Below are 20,789 nucleotides of genomic sequence, written 5' to 3' on the forward strand. Positions count from 1 at the left end.
TCATAACAAAATAGTTAGAGAATAACAAGAGTTAATATACTATGTATCATGATCTTAAAAGAATGACCAAAATGTTACTCCAAGGGTAAGTCATAAATAAAAAAAATGACTCTCTTACAAAGAAGAAAAAAAAAGAACAAATAAAAGGACAAAACTTTATTTTCAATGAACAAAAAGAAACTAATAAAACAAATTAGCATTTTTGTAAAATATCTTTGGAAAAAGAGAATAAATATTTTTCTTCAAAAAATACACAGACACATGAGAAAAGAAAGGCCAAAATTAAATAGCTTTTTCAACGCTAATGCTAACACACTGTTTATTTCAGATGTACCAAAAATCCAGTGTTGGACTGGGTTATAGCAATGAGCCAAGGAACTTCAGAAAGGTTCTTTTCAACAAGAAGAGAGGACTCATGCGAGCACGTTAGGAAATCTCTATCCACCACACACCTATAGAAATACAGAATAAAACTCTTACACAAACTCAGGTGCTGAACCTATTACTTAATCTTTATTATTCAGTAAGATAGGTTCAGTGACAGGGAAAACAAATACGAAGTGAAAACAGCAACAAAACACTCTACAGATGTATTTTAAAATACTGAAAAACTCATGCTCTGCAATAATGTATTAGAAGACACCTTAGATTAAGGGACTGAGCATGTCCCTTGACCTCCATCAGAAGGCAGAAAATACTGGTCTTCTTAGTTATACTCATCCTTCCATTGGGACCACCAATTTTCTAAACGAAAATATGAAAAAGCGAAAAAAAAATCAGTTATTTCTGGTCTCTTTTTTGTTCATTCAATTCACAGTCACATAGCTCATTCAGGATAAAATTAGTTGAAATTTGATAAATTAATTTATGTTTTCATTCAACAGAAATGTAATGAGCACTTACTAGCTTAAAATACAGTATTAGGAATTGGGCAGGTAAGAGTAGATAAAGTACAAAATGTTTCCTGCCCTCATAAAGCTTAAGTTTTAGTGAGGAAAGTAAAAGAAGTGATAGATCTACAAATCTCCAAGTATTTACATCAACCTAGTTAACCTAGTAACAACTCTGTAAAACTCATAGCACTTGTTCAATTAAATTTGATTTATCAACTCGACCCAATAATGAAGTAAAACAGGGCTGAGATGCAGAAATCCTCTTGGATGTGCAACTTGATTCCTTCTCAATATATTCTGTCCTGGTACAGGTCTAGCACGGAATTTGCCTTAGTATATATGGCCCCACATGGTTTTCATTTGTTTGGCTTTATTTATGTTGTAAATAAATAAAATATTTATGTTGCACAGTAAAACCCTGGTATTAATCTCTCACCTGCATCGCCTTCACTCCTTTTTTCCAACAGCAAGTGTTGAATGAACCTCTGTGTAGTATCTGGCCCTAGCCTACTTTCTGTTTATTCAGACACATCTTTTTTTTTTTTTTTTTTTTTTTTTTTGTACCGGAGATTGAACTCGGGTCCTTGCGCTTGCGCAGCAGGCAGCGAAACCACTGAGCTAAATCCTCGGCCCACAGACACATCTTTAAGAGTTCTCTGCAGTAAACTCATGCTCTAGTGGGAAAAACAAAAGTGCGGAATACAGAACTGGTGAGAGGAGGTAAGCATCTGTGATGTGAGCTAGGAGCAATCATATCTGTAAGAGAGGAGGCCAGAGGGTCAGTGAGGGTGACAGTTAATGAAGGAGAATTCCAGGTACCTGCAGTGGGAAGGTGCTACAGACTATATTAAAGTACGTTTAGAACAAGCGCTCAGTAGTTGCTGCAAAGGTGGGAATCTATTGACAGATATTACTGTATGTTGGTTGGCCTTCAGAATAGCCATAGAAGATAAAAATACAGAGTACATGGATATGATCATTTCTGCCAGAAGAAGGACCGTGAAATGTAATCTGTGATGTGAACTTTTCATGTTAGACTGTGGATATCAAAATTGTTAGATGATGATAAAAAGCAGGACCTGAAAAACCACCAAGATTGGTTGTGATTATGTGTTTTCTGTCACAGGTTTCCATTTTGACCCTTATCACAAGCACCGCCTTCTATATGAGAGATGTGGCTGAAGGAATACTGGCTCACCCTTCCCTGTAGGTGGAGAAGAAGGTCAGTGTATCTAGATATCATGTATTTATTGTTCTATAATGAAAGCAAGGATTCATAATGATGCCAGATTTTTAATGACCCATCGACTCTTTGATGCCCATTTGTGGTGATAAATCTCGATCTAAACTTTCAGCAAATAGAAGTGAAGGAGTAAAGAAAAAAAGTGGTTATGGAAGGACTACAAAGAAAGGAGTGTTAAGCAGACTCTTTTAGAAAGAGCTGAAGTGAATATGAACCCCAAATCCAAGCCACCCAGTTTGGTCTTGGGTGTTGTTATTTTAGAATACAAACATGCTCTGCAAACCAACTTAAGTGATTTGACGAGTTGTTGATATTAATTTTCTTTTCATTTTTTGCTTGAAATTTGTTTTAAGAAAAAATATGTGAAAATGTCCAGCTATGTGAGAGGGGGAGATAGGATTTATTTTAGATTTTACTCTCTAGCTATGCCCCTAATTCCCACTGCACCATAGAAGACACCTGGGAAAGAATGTTAAAAATGGCATCTGCTTCTCTCCAAATTCCAGAGTGACTAAGTAGCTCCCCTGACTAAGAAGAATGAAAGTGCATTCCGTCCTCTCTGAAAAAAGTATTTGCCCTGGTTGTAACTTCTGGCTGTTCTAATACCCATGGCTGACTTCTGGACAACTCCTTCCTCATAAGGCAGAAGGACTGAAGCGGAAATTGAGCTTAGTCCTTTCACTGTGACTTGTGCACTATGGTGGAACCTTGGGAAAACAAGGGGATGACACTTGGTGGCTCCTCCTTAGTGGATGCACTCACCTACAGCAATGAGTTGAGTGCTTAACCTGCTGGGAAAATACCTTTTTACTTTACTGGATCCTTTCGTGTCTCGAGTCTGTAGTGCAGCAGTCCCTGAGTACTGTGTCCATTTCACTTATGTGCTCTTGAATAGTTGCAGTCACTTCCCTGGGGACAGACTGTAAGGCACTGATATCGCCAAACACCTGAGAAGTGGTGACAAAATGAGCACGTGCTAATTCACCGTGTTTCAAAGAAATATTTAGGTAGAGTGACCAAAATCTGTTTTTTTCCCCACTTGGGAAAAAAATTATAGTTTGGAAATTCCCCCAAATGCTATGTTGTCAACCAAATTCTGCAGTTTCATAGAAGAGTATAATTTAGGCTTTATGGTTCAGTTTCATTTATGACCTGTACAATAATTTTATAACAACCAAATAATAAAGTGATGTGTGTATATATTTAGTAGTACAGAACACAGGGTCATAAGAAGCAATTAAAATATATTTGAAGAGTGAATTTTTCTAATTTCACTGAAATAAAAAAATGCCAAAATCAAACACAAAACTGGAATTCTCTTTTTTGCTTTTAATAACTTCTGTTTGATGGGGTATATAGAAAACAAAAACTTTGGGAGCACACGCAGTGTCACATTCCTTTTGGTATGAACTCATTGTCCCCAGAGAAGTTTCTGTATATAAAAGACTAATTCCTCTGGAGCACAACTTGCAGTCATGCCAACAGCCTGTTCCACGTGTCACACACAGTTTCGGTTTATTCCTGGATTGTTTGTAATAACCACCAATTCCTCTGACTTCATGTCTCTCTTCAACATCTTGAAGGTATCTAACATTTCTGAGCATTCTGCAGAAGATCTGTTTGCCCCCAGAAATTATGACCTCTTGAACCGAGAGCCATCCACATGAGAAAGGCAGGGAACCCCCTCTCCATATAAATTGCCAAACTGAATGCGTTTTTCTAGACAGCCAAAAGAACATCTGCTTATAGGACAAGCTCTTCTTTGGTTACAGAAGCCATCTTCTCTTTCTAGAATGAATCCTCCATCTCCTAATGAACCTATGAATCATGGACCTAGCCAGTCACAAAGCCTCTCTCCAGGGTGGGCAAATGGAGATAAAGCTACTGATTGAAAACTAGGAAAACAAAATCTCCCTCTAAGTTAGTGAGAAACAGGAATAATAAAGTCTGGTATGATGCTAACATATGGAGAAAACACTCTCAAGAATGAAGATAGAGAGAAGAGATTTGATCACACATTTTGACATCCTGAATTCAGCCATCTCATCAGAATAGCTAGGATGATTCCAATTTATTTGGGCTAATAAATATCATTCATGATAAAGAAGAACATGTTAGGTGTTTGGTAAACACAACTAAATTGTATCGAGAATATAAATAATCACAGACTCCACGATTTTCTTGTTGTTGAATCTGTCCTGCCAGGCCTTCTCAGGGTTCACTTTTCCCCCCGGATTCTTGAAATGTAGGCCCTTGCCTTCACTTTCTCCCCTGTCATCCTCCAATCTCTTACACTTATTATATATTCTATCCGTTCTATACCTTTGTACATGATCTTTTAAAAATCTAGATTTGCTGGGACACATTCTAGACACCATGACATGTATTGAGGCCCATTCCCTGCTTTCTTATCTAGGCTGTCTAAAAGTGCAAGCCAGAATTACTACTCTATGCTTTTAGATTCTCACATTCTTTGACTTAGTAATTCCACTATCAGGATCTACCTTTAAGAAATAATAGGGCACCAATTAGTGTGACAGAGTACAGAACTATAAATTCCACCCCCATCATAAGAGTAACAACAACAAAAATGGGCAAAAATTGTCAGAACAAGATTTTTTTTGGAGGAAAACTAGTGTGGCTGAGGCTAAAGCCACTGAGGATTTGACTCAGGATTCTAGCACTGCAGTTTTAGAGTTTATGATTGTGAACAAATAAAACGCAAGCACAATGCTAGTGTGTGACTCTCAGGCAATGTGACAAGAAAATTATAACTGCAGACACAGACAAGCATCTCTCAGGCCACGCAAAGCTAGCATTTGGTGGACACCATGGCTGATCAGCTCACAGTACATGTAGCTCCTTCAGTCTTGTGCTTGAAGCAAGGCTGGCCCTTCACAGTGTAAAGAAGTATCTGGATTCCTCAGAACTTTTCTGGCTAAAGCAGTCTCAGAAAAGAGCAGTTAAGTGCTTGCTAATATGAGTAAGAATATCCTCACATTTCTAAATGGAAAAATGAGATTGAGATTATTTACAATAAGGCTGGTGCGATAGATCATATTCAGCTGCCAAATAGAAAATATTGATAAAGTTTCACGGAGAGACCATTATAAACAGTCCAGGGAATGAAGAGGGGGAAGGATAAAATGGAAAATACATTCCAGAAGTACATTTTGATTTCATTTGCCCACTTAATACAGGACTTATATACTCATAGCACTAATTCACACATAGCAGCAAGTCAGCAATATTTGGAGACCTATAGTAAAACCTATTATGGTTCTGATATGAAGGTCAAGTTCTTCTCCATGAAATTTAGATGTGTATCTGAGGCACAACAGTCTGAACTAGGGGTAAAGAGTCTATTAAATTAGTTTAAAACTGTAGATTTCAAAACTAGACCTAGAAATAATATGACACTCTAAGTTACAGGCTGAATCAACATTTTAGAGAAAGAATGTTTGGGTTTTGAAAATAGTAGCAGACTTGCATTCATTCTCCTCAAGTAGTTGAAGAGCAAAGGGCCAGGATTTGGATTTATTCTTTAGGAATTAGTGATGATGGGTGTAAGTAGTAGTGACTGAGTTGATCATCACAGCTGCGAAAATTAGAAGCCTAAGCACACAGTCCTTTCATTTTTGCAAAAGCATACTTTACTTGGCTGTAAAATATTCAACGTTCTTAAGATTAAATATCTGAATATTTCTTCTGAAGGAGTGGCTGTCACCTTAAATCTAAAGTCTAGTTTGTTTACTGGCTGTATTTTATATCCTTTAGAAAATGACACAAAATGGCAATAAAATCATTGTAAGTATTCTACAGGGGAATATAAATGCCCCTTGGTTACAGTGTACATATCTTTATACATAATTCCAGTTTATTTTCCCTGGAATTATGTTAAATATGTAAAAAGCCTTTTCTCATAAAGGTAAAAATGCTAGATGTTCCCAAGTTGTAATTTAGCATTAGTGTCAAGATTGCTTCAGAAATAAGCTACTGTTACTACTTCACTCTCTTTGTGTCATTCAGCATATTATATGATTTTGCACACAAATTTATATGATTTTATATCAGTATTTCCAAAATGTGAAATTAAAAACAATTCATAGGATACACATGTAAAATTAACTGCTGCTAAGCAACTATAGGTTTTTTCTTCTTTTTTTAGTTCGTTTTACGAGTGTGTTGGTCACACTTAATGACTGTATTCATCTCGGGGAACTGGTGATATGCGAATTGCATCTTAATCATTTTTATATCCCCTTCCCATATCTGCTCCCCCATCTCCCCGCATCTCCAGTTCCCCTGCCCATCCCCACAAAGTCCAACTCCCTTTCCTACCTTCTATCTTTTATTTTGCTCTAAAAATTATTTGTATTTTGGGTTTCTCATATTATCATTAAATAATTGTTTCAAATCATTATGGAAAATTTGTTCCTAAGTTAAAGTGGAGAAGTTAATAGTAAAGAAATCAATATATTTGTAGATAGTTCTTATTTATTGACACATTTGCAAAATACACGGAAATACTTTCGTAGTATTTCTGTGCATGACTATAAGAAGATATAAATAATTCAAGGTTATTTGTCTTATATTCTTTTTAGTCCCTATTATTGAATCATCTTTGATATTTTCATTAACCAGTATCAGGCAGCCTTGTCAAACAAAGACAAACATCACATAGTCTGAAAATGCTTATCTGAAACATTGACTTTTGAATGCATGGATTTCAAATTTCTTTATAATGCAGAAACTCAAAAATTTCCAAACATTGTAATAAATTTACATTAATAGATGAAAAGAAGCATGAATGCTTTTTGTGTTTAAGTCCCCTGTAAAATATCTTTTGTAAAATCTAATTCATTAAGAGAGAAAAAGATACAGAATTAAAAGAAAAAATATTTGTATTCAAATTAAAACATTCAACCTATAGCAATTGTGCAATAAAGACTTAATTATTCACTTCTATGTAACTATATTAAACATTTCATTTAACCATATATTCCAGTTCATATTCCAAGACCCATTTTTGCACCGTTTCTTTGCACTTAATATACTTTCTAAGACATTTAAGACATTTTCTATGATTTAGAATCCAAGGAAAGTTTTCTTATCTAGTCTATCGTATGTTTATCTATCATTTGTGGTAGACATGATACAATGATGGAATAATGCTTTTCTAGCTTTCATAAGTTCTAATTATTTGGAGAGTCAAAGGAAATGTAAAACTGCAAATTTTTTATGTGTAAAAGCATTTCCAAAATAAAAGGATCCAATCATTTTTATGTGCATAAATTAAAATGTACAATCCATATAAAGCAGGTATAGCTAATGATTGATTGTCTCAAACTATGAATACAAATGAATTAAAGAGAAAGTTAGCATTTTATAAGTTTGGCAATATTAGTTATTTTAGGAAAGATCTATAGAATATTTAAAAACATTTAAGCAATCACATTTCAATATACGATAAATGGAATCAAAACAGTTCTTCATGATTTTCTAAGGGAACCACACGTAGATATAGTAAAATTAACTTAGTCATTAAGAGTTAATATTTTTTTGCCTTATGATTGGAGTAGGTTTTAAAAAGTAAATGTATTTTTTTAAATACCTGAAATCTGCTACATCATTTAACATTTACAGTATGCTAGGTTTAAAAACAAAATTAATTTTCAACTGTAGTTTACCAATACTAGGTATAAAATGATAGATGAAGCCAGAGGTGGGAGGTTTTTTTCTTTAGTTTTTGTGGGAAGCTGAGCATTTCAAAGCAAGTCATACTGACCTAATTATTATGGACAGATAATATGATCTATTTTGACACATGTACGGGAATAATAATTTTGTCTAGTTTTAAGGAAAGCCAAATCCATACAGCTCATATTAGATATAACTGCGAATAATGTCTACCTAAGACTTTTCATTGTAATGTGTCAGGAAAATGTAATTAGCATTATATTCTAATACTATTCTAATAATTGATTTCTATTTTGCTTTTGTACTCTTATAAAAACTGTTGCTTATAATAGGATCTAGATTTCAGATTTAACAAAATGGTAATTCTTTATGGTTTCATTAAAATAGACAACCGTTCTTTTTAAAAAAATAGGCAGAATAGTATCTGGACCTTATTTCAAAAAATCAATAGACATGGCAACTATCAAACTTTCAAAGCCAGAAATAAAACACAGCAGTGTATTTGACATTTTTAGCAATATTTTATGCGAAGTCATCAGCATTGCTAGTGCTATTTCCTTTGAATGTGTATTTTGGATCTTATCGTGATAGCAAAGCATGCTCACAGGACAGACATACTGCATCTTCGTGCACAAGTGCTGTGCACAGAAGGTCAAGTATTCTAAATACGTACAATGAAAATGTGACTTTCTTCCATTTTTGTGTAATTGAATTAGTTTTGTGTTCGGAGCAGCCTAAAACTATGCACCATGAGAATGCACACAGGGTGACTTTGCTTTCTCAGGTATGGCGACTTTCAACAAAAGGAAAACAAATGGAGTAATTTTCTCCCTGAAAATAAAAGATATCAACAATTTGCATCCACTGAAGGAATGCTCTCTCTAGGCCTCGCGTTTTTGTATTTTCCTAACGATTCTGTTTCAAATCATCCTACACTGCTCTCTCCCTTCTCTGTCATCCACATACACAGGCATACAGAAAATTGGTTATTTGTAGAAAATAGGAGAATTTCCAAATATACTAAATAGTCTTTTCTAGAAAAAAAAAATAAAGCAGCAAACTCTCAATCATTCATATAAGATTTTGCCCTGCAATTCACTGATCCAAGGACAAAGTATGGTTCCCCTCCCCATTCCCCCAGAGCTTCTTGCATTCCCAAGGATAGTGCGCTTCATGTGCGACCTTCACATTGAGGGAAGAAAATCGAAGGCTGAGTCTCTCTACACCTGTTCTGTGCCCTCTATGGGGCCCGATTCCCTGCTCAGCGGTAAACTCCAGAGCTGAGTAAAACCCATCAAGAATAAAATTGTGTTTGGGGTTTGCGTTTTCTCCTTTCTTCTCCTGCTGCTTTCCATCACTTAATCACTAATTGGTTAATCTGTTATTTAGGCAAGTATTAATATTCTAATTTTGCAGACAAGGAATCAGGCTTCCTGCTGTGTATCCCCTGGCCCTGGGTAAGGAGTTCTTCAGATGGGAGATTCAAAGTAGGTGAGGTCGGCCTCCCGAGACCAAGTTGCTCGCCTAAAGACGCGCAGCGCAGGAGGGCTTCGCTCAACCTCCTTAGATCTCCAGTTCCTGGCTCCCAGGTCCCTGCTCAGACCACCAGGCGACACTGCCTCTAATGACAAAAAAACGTTTTCCCATTCCGCCCAAGGAATGCTCCAAGGACTTTCTTAATTGCGGCTGATACCCTGGGATCCGGAAGCTTATTTGTAACTTGATGAATCTGCACCAGTCTTGCCTGGGTTTCTAGGTTTTGTAGCACTAAAAACTTTACAATAACTTTGTTCTTACAGAACACCTCAAGGTAACCGTACCCATCCAGCAAAGAGACAAAGCGTTGCTCTGCAAACACTCAGAATCTGTGTAGTCCAGGGAGGCAGAATAAACAATGAAGGAGAGATGTTCCCAAGCTGTGCACGCAGGACCCTTTCTGGAAGTAGACAAAAGGGGTTTTTAAAAAACCAAAATAATGTGCAGTATAACACCGTACGAGCTGTGTCATCCTAGGCCACACGCCTGCATGCAAAACATGCCTATGGAAAATAATGTTTGCAATATAGTTTCTATTTCAGATGCACCGACTCTGACCTCTATTGTACAGAAACTCACTTTTCAAAAGCATAGCTTTCCATGCAAATAAACATTTGAAGATAATTTGCTTCTGAGTCCAAAGGCTAAGGTTTTATTGAGAATAAAAAGGGGAAAGGTTAATATCTGACCTATATTTCATATTTGAATTAGGAAAGGATTGGATATCATTAATGACAAGTGAAGATGTGTTAAATATAAAAGAAATTTAGATAACTAGGGAACCTATTTTTAAAAAAACACACCATAAAACCTTAGAGAATGGAGTTCTGGTTACAGAGGTGAAGCACAATTGCATTTGTGTTTCATATTTCTTGCCAGATCTAATTTGTAAATAAATTAGGCCCAGACTCTGATGCCTATTTATCCCAGTATCAGAATATCTGACCAAAATGTGGTATAGAGCTCACCAGTATCACTAAGTTGGTTTAAATCACATTCTAAATTCAGATTACCTTAAGTAAAATAAAATGGGCATTGATGGTGAGGGTCGCAGGGTGCCAAACTACTAATCAGGTAGCATATTTTGGGAACCCAAAATTACAATTTGATACAAAATTTCAATGTCAATTTGATAATTTGACCATCGATTCTGTTCTTGATACAAAGGAAATTCAAAGGTTGAACTTAAGTTTAAGGCAAGTAGGTGACTGTGTATAAACCATTATTTTAAAACTTAAAGGGCTATTTGAAATGCATTTACAATACGTATATCTTAGGAAAGATAATATATTAGGCTTTGTTTCTAGTTGAGTTCCAAAGCACCAGTCTCCAGTCTCTTTCATTTTCAGGTTCTGGACCTTAGAAGGCCAATTACAGTCCTGGCAGTTCCTGGTAGGAGTCAGGAAAGTGGGAACTCTGCTAAATAGCCAGATAAGTGCCTGAAAGTTGATTTGCCTAATCCTTAATTTGCTCTGGGACCAGTAATATTTTATGGGTCCTGGCCTCTGGAAGTCACAAGGTAATACTGGACGTTAATTTAGAAAGACTAAAATAACAAAATCTAGTAGTCCTGATAAGTGTTAGAGAAAATTAAAGAGGGACAGTTCAGTTTAAAATGGATTTTGTAGATTTCATAGAAAAAAAAAAAGCAGATAAAGTAAAGCAGGAAGAAATAAATGAATAGGTTTGAACTATAGGCCCAAGAGTGGGCAAGACACTGGCTTTTGCTGAAACTTGAAAAAAGGAAAAGTCAGTTTATTACTTGCTGGAATGTTCATTGGGAAAAGTCCCCCAGTGTCCAGGAACACACCCACCATTTACCTTGTAGTGGGCAATCATATTGAAAATGGCGGCAGTAAAAGACTGAGACAGTCATTCGTCCCTCTTTCCTCACCACTCAGGTCTTCAGAAGTGAGCTTAATTTTATTTTTGGTTTTGCTTTGTTTTTTTTGTCACACACGATGCCATTATTAGTACTCAATGCAATGTTTACAAGTTGGATGAATTTAATTGTGCATGATCTATAATATTTGTCATCCTCACTGTACATTAAAAAAAGGAGCAAAAAGTACTTTGGAGATGTTATCTCATTAATATGCCCCAAATCCCTGTGAGCCAGGTAGTATAAGTATTCATAACCCAGTTTCAGATAAGGAAATAGGCAGAATTGTGAGAAATGACTAAGCCAAGGTTACAGAGCAAATGAGGAATGAGTGAACTGATAGACCACAATGGTCGCTGGGCTCATGAGACCCCGCTGCGTTCAACCTGGGCTTTCTGCTGAGGCTCCAGGGATCTAAGAGCTATACAAGATTTTCCAGCAAGAAGTGGATCCTGACATCTCCACTCTCCTTGTTATTTCAGTATGCTGTGTGCACACATATTTAAACATATGCTTATACTAATATTTTTAAAAAGCATTAAATCCCAGCAGTTTGTTCTGCAAAAAGGTTGCTAAAGCAAATATTTCACACTCAAAGAGCTCACAGGCAGAAAAGTGCCCATGACGCAAAATCCCAAAGAATTTCATTAGATACAATCATCATCTCATTATATCTGCTGCTTTGCCATAGTATATGCAGTTTCCTCTTAGAATACCGTGGTGAGAGAGGCAGTAGTGCAAGTTGAGAGGAGCCTTTTCTGACCTCTTTGTGCCTCTGTCAGTGAGGCACCTGTGTGACCTCTCAAGAGTTCAGATAATTTTGTGAGCTAGTATAGCAGAAAGGAGAAGCAGCCTATCTGAAAGACAGGGCCCTAAACAATTTGACATTTCTTTAAGGTTATATTGAAAGGAATTCTTATAAGGAAAGGTTTTCATCAACTTCAAAACAAAAACAATAATGGTGAAAGTTCACAGGGAACAAACAATATTCCCCAATTTTTCACAACTAGTCCTGTGTTTCCTACTATTAAATTTACATGTTATATATCTACAGTTTCCCCTTCCTCTGCCTTTCATTTCTACCAAATGATCACACTTTTTATATTTCCTGATTCAACACCTATGCTAATGCAGTAAAGCCTCAGATTTCAATATGCTGTGGGTGTAGATTTTAACAATATGATATAATATGACTTTTTAAAATTTAAATCAGCTCACCTAAAGACTGATATTTTTAGGAGGAAGCAAGACTGTAAGATCTTGGCCAAATACTAGTCTAAAAATATTTTTAAAGATTTAGAGATTGTATATTTTTAAGGATTTTCCTCATGGGAAAAATGAAATGCCACCACTTCATTTTGTGTGAGCTCATGTAAACCAAAGACTTCCTGAGGTGTGGAAGTGTCCACAGACCCATCCTCAACCTGCTGTTCTTTACAAATGTTACCTGTGTAAAAGTTATTGCAGGCAGAATCCTGGATTATTTCACTTTATTTGTTATTTTCCCTGTCTACAACATAGTTATGAACAGAAACTTTTTTTCCTTATGTATTTTTGTGTATTTAGGCAAAAGATAAAATATATCTTAGAGCCCATTGTGGTATTAGAAACATTAGTATAATATGTTTGGGAAGTGATACTGAAGCCTTTGAAATCATGCATAAACATACACATGCAGATACATAAATATGCACATCCATGCACTATAATATATACAACATTTGCATCAAAATATTTTCTTATGAACATACCTCAACAATGGCGCCACTGGGGAGTCTGAGAAAATGGCGGAACAGCTCTTGGAACCCGCTGGGATAAACCGTGTATACAGACACATGAAAAGTAGTATCTCCTGGACCAAGTGCAGACACAGAGGTTTCATTTTGATGTGGGAGGTCACAGCTGGAAACACTGGACTTGATGCTGTGGCTTTTCCTGATGTAATCATACACTGCCACCTAGTGAGAACCACACCCCCCAGAGCCCCCACCCCAGCCCCAGAAAAAAGAAAAAAATTAATTAACTTCTGGCAAGAACATAACCGATTTTAAATGATTTTACAGTAAATCTGAAAGTCTCTGCCATCTGCAGTATTTGCACTCCATCCCATGTATATTTTTATAGCACATATCTAAATAGTGAAGATAGACAAATCCCGTGTGTGCCCCATAAAGTTAATTTTACACAGATGAAGCTGTAATTGGCTCCCACATTAACCCAAAGTAGGAAGATCAAACAGACTGTGACAATGACAGTGTTGATTTAAATTAAAAAAAGCTTATGAATGGTTTTATGAATGGATGTTTGCACTTTCTCCTCCAAAAGAAATCTTGACTCTTTTTTCACTTATTTGCACGGTATTAAGTTCTGAGTTTCTGACATTGCTAAAAGAGTGGAGAAGTACATTACAGGTACATTTTACTGAGGTCCACAGGGCAAGGTTTTTGCATACTGTATACATTTACCAACTATTTCTTTATGGCAATCCTGACTTTTCTTCATTTTCTGGTAGAGGTTCTCAAATAATAATTTCAATATTGAGTACAATGTACTCTGTGGGGCCTTTATGAATAATTAATTGAATAATGAATGAGTTGAAAATACACCAGTCTATTGGTTGTTTAAAATATTGGTGATGAGGATTAGACTATACCGTTCTCAATTCTGTTCTCCTGATCCCCATGTTGTCTTTTCCTACAATGGCTGAGCCATACAGAAGCTTTCTAAAATTTCCAATTTCCGTATTCACAGATGTTCATAATTTTAGAAATAGAGGAAAATTTGTAATGAATTTTTCTCACTGGCTCTCAGAAGCAAGAAACATTCATCTATTATTCCAGAAAGTCCATTCAAAACTTGTATTCCTAAGTTTAACTCCTCTTAATGTGATTTACAAATACTTTAAATCATCAGAAATATGGAAAGATTTAATAATATGAAAGAAAATTCTGACTAATTACTGTTAAATTTGAATTAATAACTGACAATAAACTTCAAAAAGTCTAGTGATTTATTTCTTTAAAAATACACATAGTTAAAGTCTACACATACAGGGAAAGAAATTGAAAGTGTCTTGAAAGGACTTGAAAGACAGAAAAGACAGAAGTCTAATGTGTGTAAAACCCAGAGGTTTACTGAGGATCCCTTCAAAAATAGTATGTTTGAGACAATATAAACATGCTTCAGAAACAAACAATCCCAATCTGGCAGGAATTCACAGTAAGATACTGGCCTACATTTAACTTAAAATAAGTTTGAATGTGACAAGTGTGCAGAAGGACCCTTATCAGGGTAGGGTTTGAGTAGGGTCTTATTAAAAGGCACAATTTGGAATCAATCTAAGTGTTCACCAAAGGATAAATGGATAAACAGACTACTGAGTCATTGAAAAGATATAATCTTGTCATTGGCCATAAAACGGATGGACCTGAAGGACGCTATAAGTGAAAGAAGTCAAGCACAGACAGGCAACTACTCAATGGTCCTTCTATATGTGGAATCTAAAGAAGCTATTCTCATAGAAGTAGAATGTAGAACAGTGGTTACCAGAGGCTGGGGAGCGGATGATAGGAAGAGAATTTTAAACAGGCACAAAGTTACACTTAGGTGAGAGGAACACATTCTGGCTCATTATTGCACAGCAAAGAAATTATAGCTTATAATATTGTATTGAATGTCTCAAAATTGCTCAAAGAGAATTTTGAATGTTCTCACCTCAAAGAAATTGTAAGTGTATGAGGTGACAGAAATATCAGTTACCGTGATTTGGTTATTACAAAATATATACAACCATCAAAACATCACACCATACCCTGTAAACATGTACAATTATTACACATCACAACAACAACAAATCCATACTCGGATTTTGATGAAAAGTGGCATGGATGTTTCTGGAGCAATTCTGGTAAAGATACTCAGATACAAAAGTACACAGTGGGTCAAAGGCCAATGCAGGGCCCAGGGATTGAGATTCATACAGGAGGATGTGAGGGCAAAGATTATTTGGTGTTGTGAAGTCTTGGATGATGGGCTAAGCTATTCTGAATGTTGTTCATGAACACAGTAAGCTGCTAGAAGCTCTAGACCAGAAGTGAGGTTTGATCTGACTTGTGTTAGCCATAGAGCTGAAAACACCATCCCAGGTAGACCAGAAGGATGAGAGACTGGAGACTGTCTTACCAAAAGTGAATTCTGCAATGACAATCAGATTGAAGACCAAGTCCATAGTTTCTATTTTTTGAGTCAGCAGAATAGGGTTGCTACTTACACATGAGGTGTGAGAGGAAGAGGTCCCTCAGAGATGCCAACAAAAATAGGACATCATGGCCAGTGATGCCATTAGAATGGGCTGAAGCAAGCAGGCAGGGAAGGTGTGGAGAAGAACAATAATCAAATCAGCATTAGACATGCAAAGGAGAAATTCATTAAACTATTCCAAAACCTTCATAGTATGCAATGAATTCTGAAATCTGTATGATAGTCAGCTGAGGACATTACTCCCTCTTCTTCAAGGTCAGACCATTCCATGATGTTTCTTAGCCTCTGAATGCAAAGTTTTAACTTCTGGCCAAGCATAAAAGGAAGGAGATAGGATCAAGCATTCCATATTCTTGGGAACCACAGGGTCTCTACTCCACCCACAAAACACTGATGAGACAGTAATTAGGGGCAGCTTTTCCTGACCTTGAAACTAGGAGCCTCTCTATCATGAAAATGCAACAAAAACCAAAGCCATGTTTCTCCCTTGGGTAGCATGTATAAAGGAATACAAGGATGGGCTTATTTGTCTGCAAAGGGATAACTTTGATTTTGGAAGTTGATCCTTTCCAAAGGTAAGTGGCCTTGAAAGTCTGGGTGCTAAACTGTGCAGAGCATATATTTTTAAAAATAATTCTTATTCTTTTTTAACCATCCCTAATCTTAGTAAAGAGAGAGATGAACTGTCTTCTGTCTAGAGGCATCTTTGATTGACACTGACCTAGTGTGTAGCAGGCATAGGAGAGTAAGGGAAAGATGAGAAAATATGCCAAGGCTATATTGTGGATTTTGAATGTCCACCAAAGGCCCATTTATTAAAATCTTTGTCCTCAGCTTGGTTATTAGCTTATAGTACTTCTGGGAGATGGTGGGATCTTTAAGAGGTGGGGCCTAGTGGGAGGAAGTTAGGTCATTGAGATCTTCCCTTGAAAGGGATCATGGAACCTAGCTCCTCCTCTTCTTCCTCTTTGCTTCTTAGCCACTGTAAAGTGAACAGATTTCCCCTGCACACACTCCTACTATGCTGTACTGTGCTGCCAAAGGCCCAAAGCAACAATGCCAAATGACCATTGACTAGAACCTCACGCATCATAAGCCATCATAAACCTTTCCTCCTTTAAGTTTCCTAATCATTTTGTCACAGTAAGAAGAAGCTGATGAACACAGTCAGTATTTTTTAGTGGCAGGCCTGAAGGTAGCAGTTAACACACTGACATTCTGTTCAGGTAGTATTATTTCCATTTTATAGACAATGCATTATGAGGTTCATAAATGTAAGTAACTTGCTCTAAGGTGCAGTGATGTGATGATACTTACTAAGGCATAATCCCTGCTCCTCTATTTCAGGTTTTCTTACACAGTATTCCTGGCCTTTCTCTTCAAGTTTCACTCACTCTCTTTCCTGGTGAATTTGACATGAGAAAGCACAAGACCTTTCCTTGACTTTTCTCTCTGCTTTTAGTTTTTTGTTTTAAATCCACACTGTCCCCAGGAAGTTCCTATACTCTCTGCACACCCATACACTAGTTTTAACATGAGCAGGCTTCTTCAGAGCACGGCCTGTGTTCCAGGTGTCTAGGGTGATCTTTCTTAGACAGTGACCAAGTACTGACCTCACTTAGCTGCCAGTCTGGAGGTCCATCCTCCATTCAGTGCTATCAATAATGAGGCTGACACTTACTTCCTTTGGTCTGGTTCCTATGTGTCTCCTTCATAAGTTTCTTAAATAGTAAAGGTGGGGAAAGAGCAATAGAACATAAGAGTCCCCTGTGGCCCTGACCATAATCAAGCAGTGATGATATTTGATTCCAGGTTGATCTGACTCTGAAGCCCACCCATTTGTGATCACACCATGTTGCAAAACATTTGATCACCAGGCAGCACACTATCATACTCCTGTCTTGTGCATTAATATGCTGCTATAGAACAGGGACACGTCTGGACGTGGTTCTGGATGCTGAATTTTACCTTCAGATAAGTATTCCTGTGGAAGACTGTGTTGGAAGAGGTTTCTACCCTTGATCTGAATGGAAACTTTGCAGAAATAGAGGAAGCATCCAAATTTCTGGCAATATTTAGCTCTAACATCCCACAAGGACTTCTCAAGGATCTTAGAATTGAAGATTAAATAGAAAAGACTAGTTTGCATTTTTTTTCCTTTGTTTGAACTAAAGCAACTGCAGTAGTTTCCAGGATTTCTAATTGGCAGTCTTAATCCTGGTAGTTGGGACACTTAAAACACCTATCTACAGTAAGGCCACAGACAGAGCTAACCCCTCCTCTGTTGCTGTCTGAGTATTCACTCACCTCCTTCTGGGAAGGAAGATGTGAGGGTGAATGACCCATAAAACCTCCCTAGAAATGGTTTAATCATCAGAGGTAGATGTTCTCACAGCAGAGAATATTTTCAGTTACCTGCTGATGTATTAAGTGTTTTCACATTGGCATGAAAACACCCTGCCCTACGGGTAATCACTTCACATTCTAACTTCCAAAGACAGCCTCAAGCAATTGGGAATGCTTAGCTTTAAAAACTTCTTAAAATCCTCCCTAGGGCTAAGAAAGTAGGGCAAGGTAAGGAAAAAATAAAAGAACATGGATGTTTTATAGCAGGGACAAAACCTGAAAAGCAGCTGATCAGAGAATGGATAGAGAATGGGGAAGGATGAAGAAATGGTCTGTTTTTTTCCTTAGGTCATGTGGCTCATGTGACATGATTCTCTGCAATTCCAATTCTCTTGATTTTTAAATGTGTGTCCTTAAAACTAGCTGTCACAGAGCAAGCTGCACAGAAAACTGACCTGTGATCACCAAGCTAAATGTCCACATGTAATACTTCCCATTTAGTTTTATTTCAGGCTAAGAAGGCAATGCTAAGAGAGGAAGGGAAAGATCTGTTAAGACGAATACCCAACAACCTAGACGTTCTTGCCTAGGGTAGGTGAGGGATAAAAAGAAGGAAGCAGGATATGATTTTTCTATAAACTGCATTTTCTATAGATGCCTTTGTTTTTCATTTCCTAGTGAGTAGTGGTTAAACTATTTGGCAGACAAAATAATATCCATGGAAAATTGGAGCCTCCTCACTATTTCTAAAAAGGGTCAGGTCAGAAGATAGCTACCATGCCCCATATAATCTGAAGTTAGTTCCACAAGTCTCCTGTCATCTAAAATCTTTTTCATTAAATCAATCAAACATGTCTCATCATTACTAGGAGAGCCCAGCTGAGTTAATAAATCTATTGAGACAAGTGAATCCAGAGACTACACATATAGGACATATCTGATGAGCTGAAGCTGGCCTCGATCTGCAGGCACAAAAACTTACAGGAATCCATGAAATGCCAGCCCTATGAACAGTAATCCTCAAATGAAATTCATCATTTAGCAGAAAAACAAGTTAAGGACGGTAATCCAATGGTAGATGAAACAGGCCAGAACAGGTTCAAATGCTGCATATTTCACAACAGAGCTTAATTAAAACAGGACCATGCGGCTGTTAATTGCATTATAATAGTTCAAAATGAAATTAGGTCTGATGTGAATGTCCTTATAGTGGAGTTGTTTATGTTATTATAATTACACAGTGGTATACAGATTTACTGCATAGATACATTTTTTTTAACAGCTCTTGGGTAGATTTCTTTTCTTTTCTCACTAAAATTTTTACTTGGTTTCCAGGTATGGCAAGTCGGCAAGACAAAACCAGGGTCATGAATTTAGGTCATACTGGATGATGCAATTTGTCTCCTGAGTATTTGAAGCTAAAACTCCAAACAAGTTATGCTTTGATGATGTGATTTTATTCACTACATTTTTGGAGCTTACCATTCATTGAAAAACTGATTCTCAGCTGGGCATGGTGGCACATGTTTGTAATCCCTGTACTCTGGGAGGCTGAGGCAGGAGGAAGGCAAGTTCTAGACCAGCCTGGGCAACTTAGTGAATTAACAAGATGCTAACTCAAATTAAAAACAAAAAAATGTGAAAAAGGGCTGAGGATGTAGGTGGCTTCAATCCCCAGTACAGTACTGAAAACAAAAGTCTACATCTCAGAAAAATGCACATTTCACCTGTAAATGCTTCATTTTTTTAGAGAGTGATACCTTGTTCTCTTCATCTGCTTTCTGATGCTGCAACAGAGTACGTGAGACTGGGCAATTTATAATGAGCCAAAGTTATTAGTGTACAATCTCTGGAGACTGGGAGTCCAAGAACATGGCTCCAGCATCTGGCAAGGGCCATGGCAGAACATAGAAAGGAAAAAAACAACAAGAACAAGAGAGGGAAGAACTCATTTCTACAACAAATTCACCCTTGTGACAATGAACCCATAACCAGGACATGACGTCAAGGCATTCATGAGGACAGAGACCTCCTGACCTAGCCACCTTTTATTCATTAGGCATTTAGCATTAAGTTTCTATCTTAGTTACTTTCTCATTGCTGAAACAAAATACAGCTCACAGTTTGTAGAGGTTTCAGTTCATAGTGGCTAGCTCCAAGGCAGGGAGGCACAACAGAGGGGCATGGCAGAGGAGAAACAGTCCATGGCAAGTCAGTCAGGAAACAGGAAGAAGTGAGCCTTCCTTTCCCTTTATATCCCATCCAGGTTGAAAGCCTATTGGTTAGTACCACTCACACCCAAGGGTGGGTATTCCCATTATCCAACACCCACAACTATGCAAAACCAATCAGTGGACTAATCCAGTTATCAGGCACCTGTGATCCAGTATCACACACCCATGGTTCAGCTAGCTCCCAAAAGCCCCACCTATGAACTCATGAGGCTTTGGTGGGGGCATTTAGTTATAAGCCATAACAATTTCTAACACATGAACTTTACAGGGCACATTCAGACTATAGTACTTCTTATAATTAAATTAAGGCACATGTACAATTAAGGTTCATTCATGTCCACAATATTATGTTTTACCATATAAATGAAAAGTGTCAAAAATTCAAAGATAATAAGAAATGCTAACTCTTATTCACAGGATACTAAAGACATAAAGTAATAGGAGTTAGTTTTCCAAATGGTAAAATGGATGTTCTTCTGGATTCATCCAGAGTGCCCACATTTTAGTTCAAAGGCACAGCTAGCTTGTACTGGAATCTGCCTACATATGACCTTCACTTAAACACTAAAACCTTGGATCATATTGGACGTTCTCGAGCATATTTAGATATTTAATATTTTCAATTTTAATCTTGGTTCTTTGATTTCCACTCAGTGTGTGTATATCACCAGTTTGGGACATATCTTCATTTTATG

The 20,789-nt window shown here is 37.0% G+C and overlaps 1 protein-coding gene across 1 annotated transcript in view; it reads right to left on the bottom strand.

Annotated features, from left to right (window-relative positions):
• Nucleotides 1–283: 283 nt before the first annotated feature.
• Nucleotides 284–20,789, bottom strand: part of LOC101715907 (uncharacterized) — a 497,493-nt gene continuing 476,987 nt past the window's right edge. Inside the window, 2 exon segments of the mRNA XM_087182557.1 lie at nt 284–3,083; nt 13,006–13,212. Coding sequence (XP_087038683.1) covers nt 2,949–3,083; nt 13,006–13,212 — 342 coding nt within the window. The 3' untranslated portion in view covers nt 284–2,948.

The sequence above is a fragment of the Heterocephalus glaber genome, unplaced genomic scaffold, assembly GCF_053883595.1.
Source record: "Heterocephalus glaber isolate CG9 unplaced genomic scaffold, H.glaber_assembly_v1.0 deba00001472, whole genome shotgun sequence".
NCBI lineage: Eukaryota > Metazoa > Chordata > Mammalia > Rodentia > Bathyergidae > Heterocephalus > Heterocephalus glaber.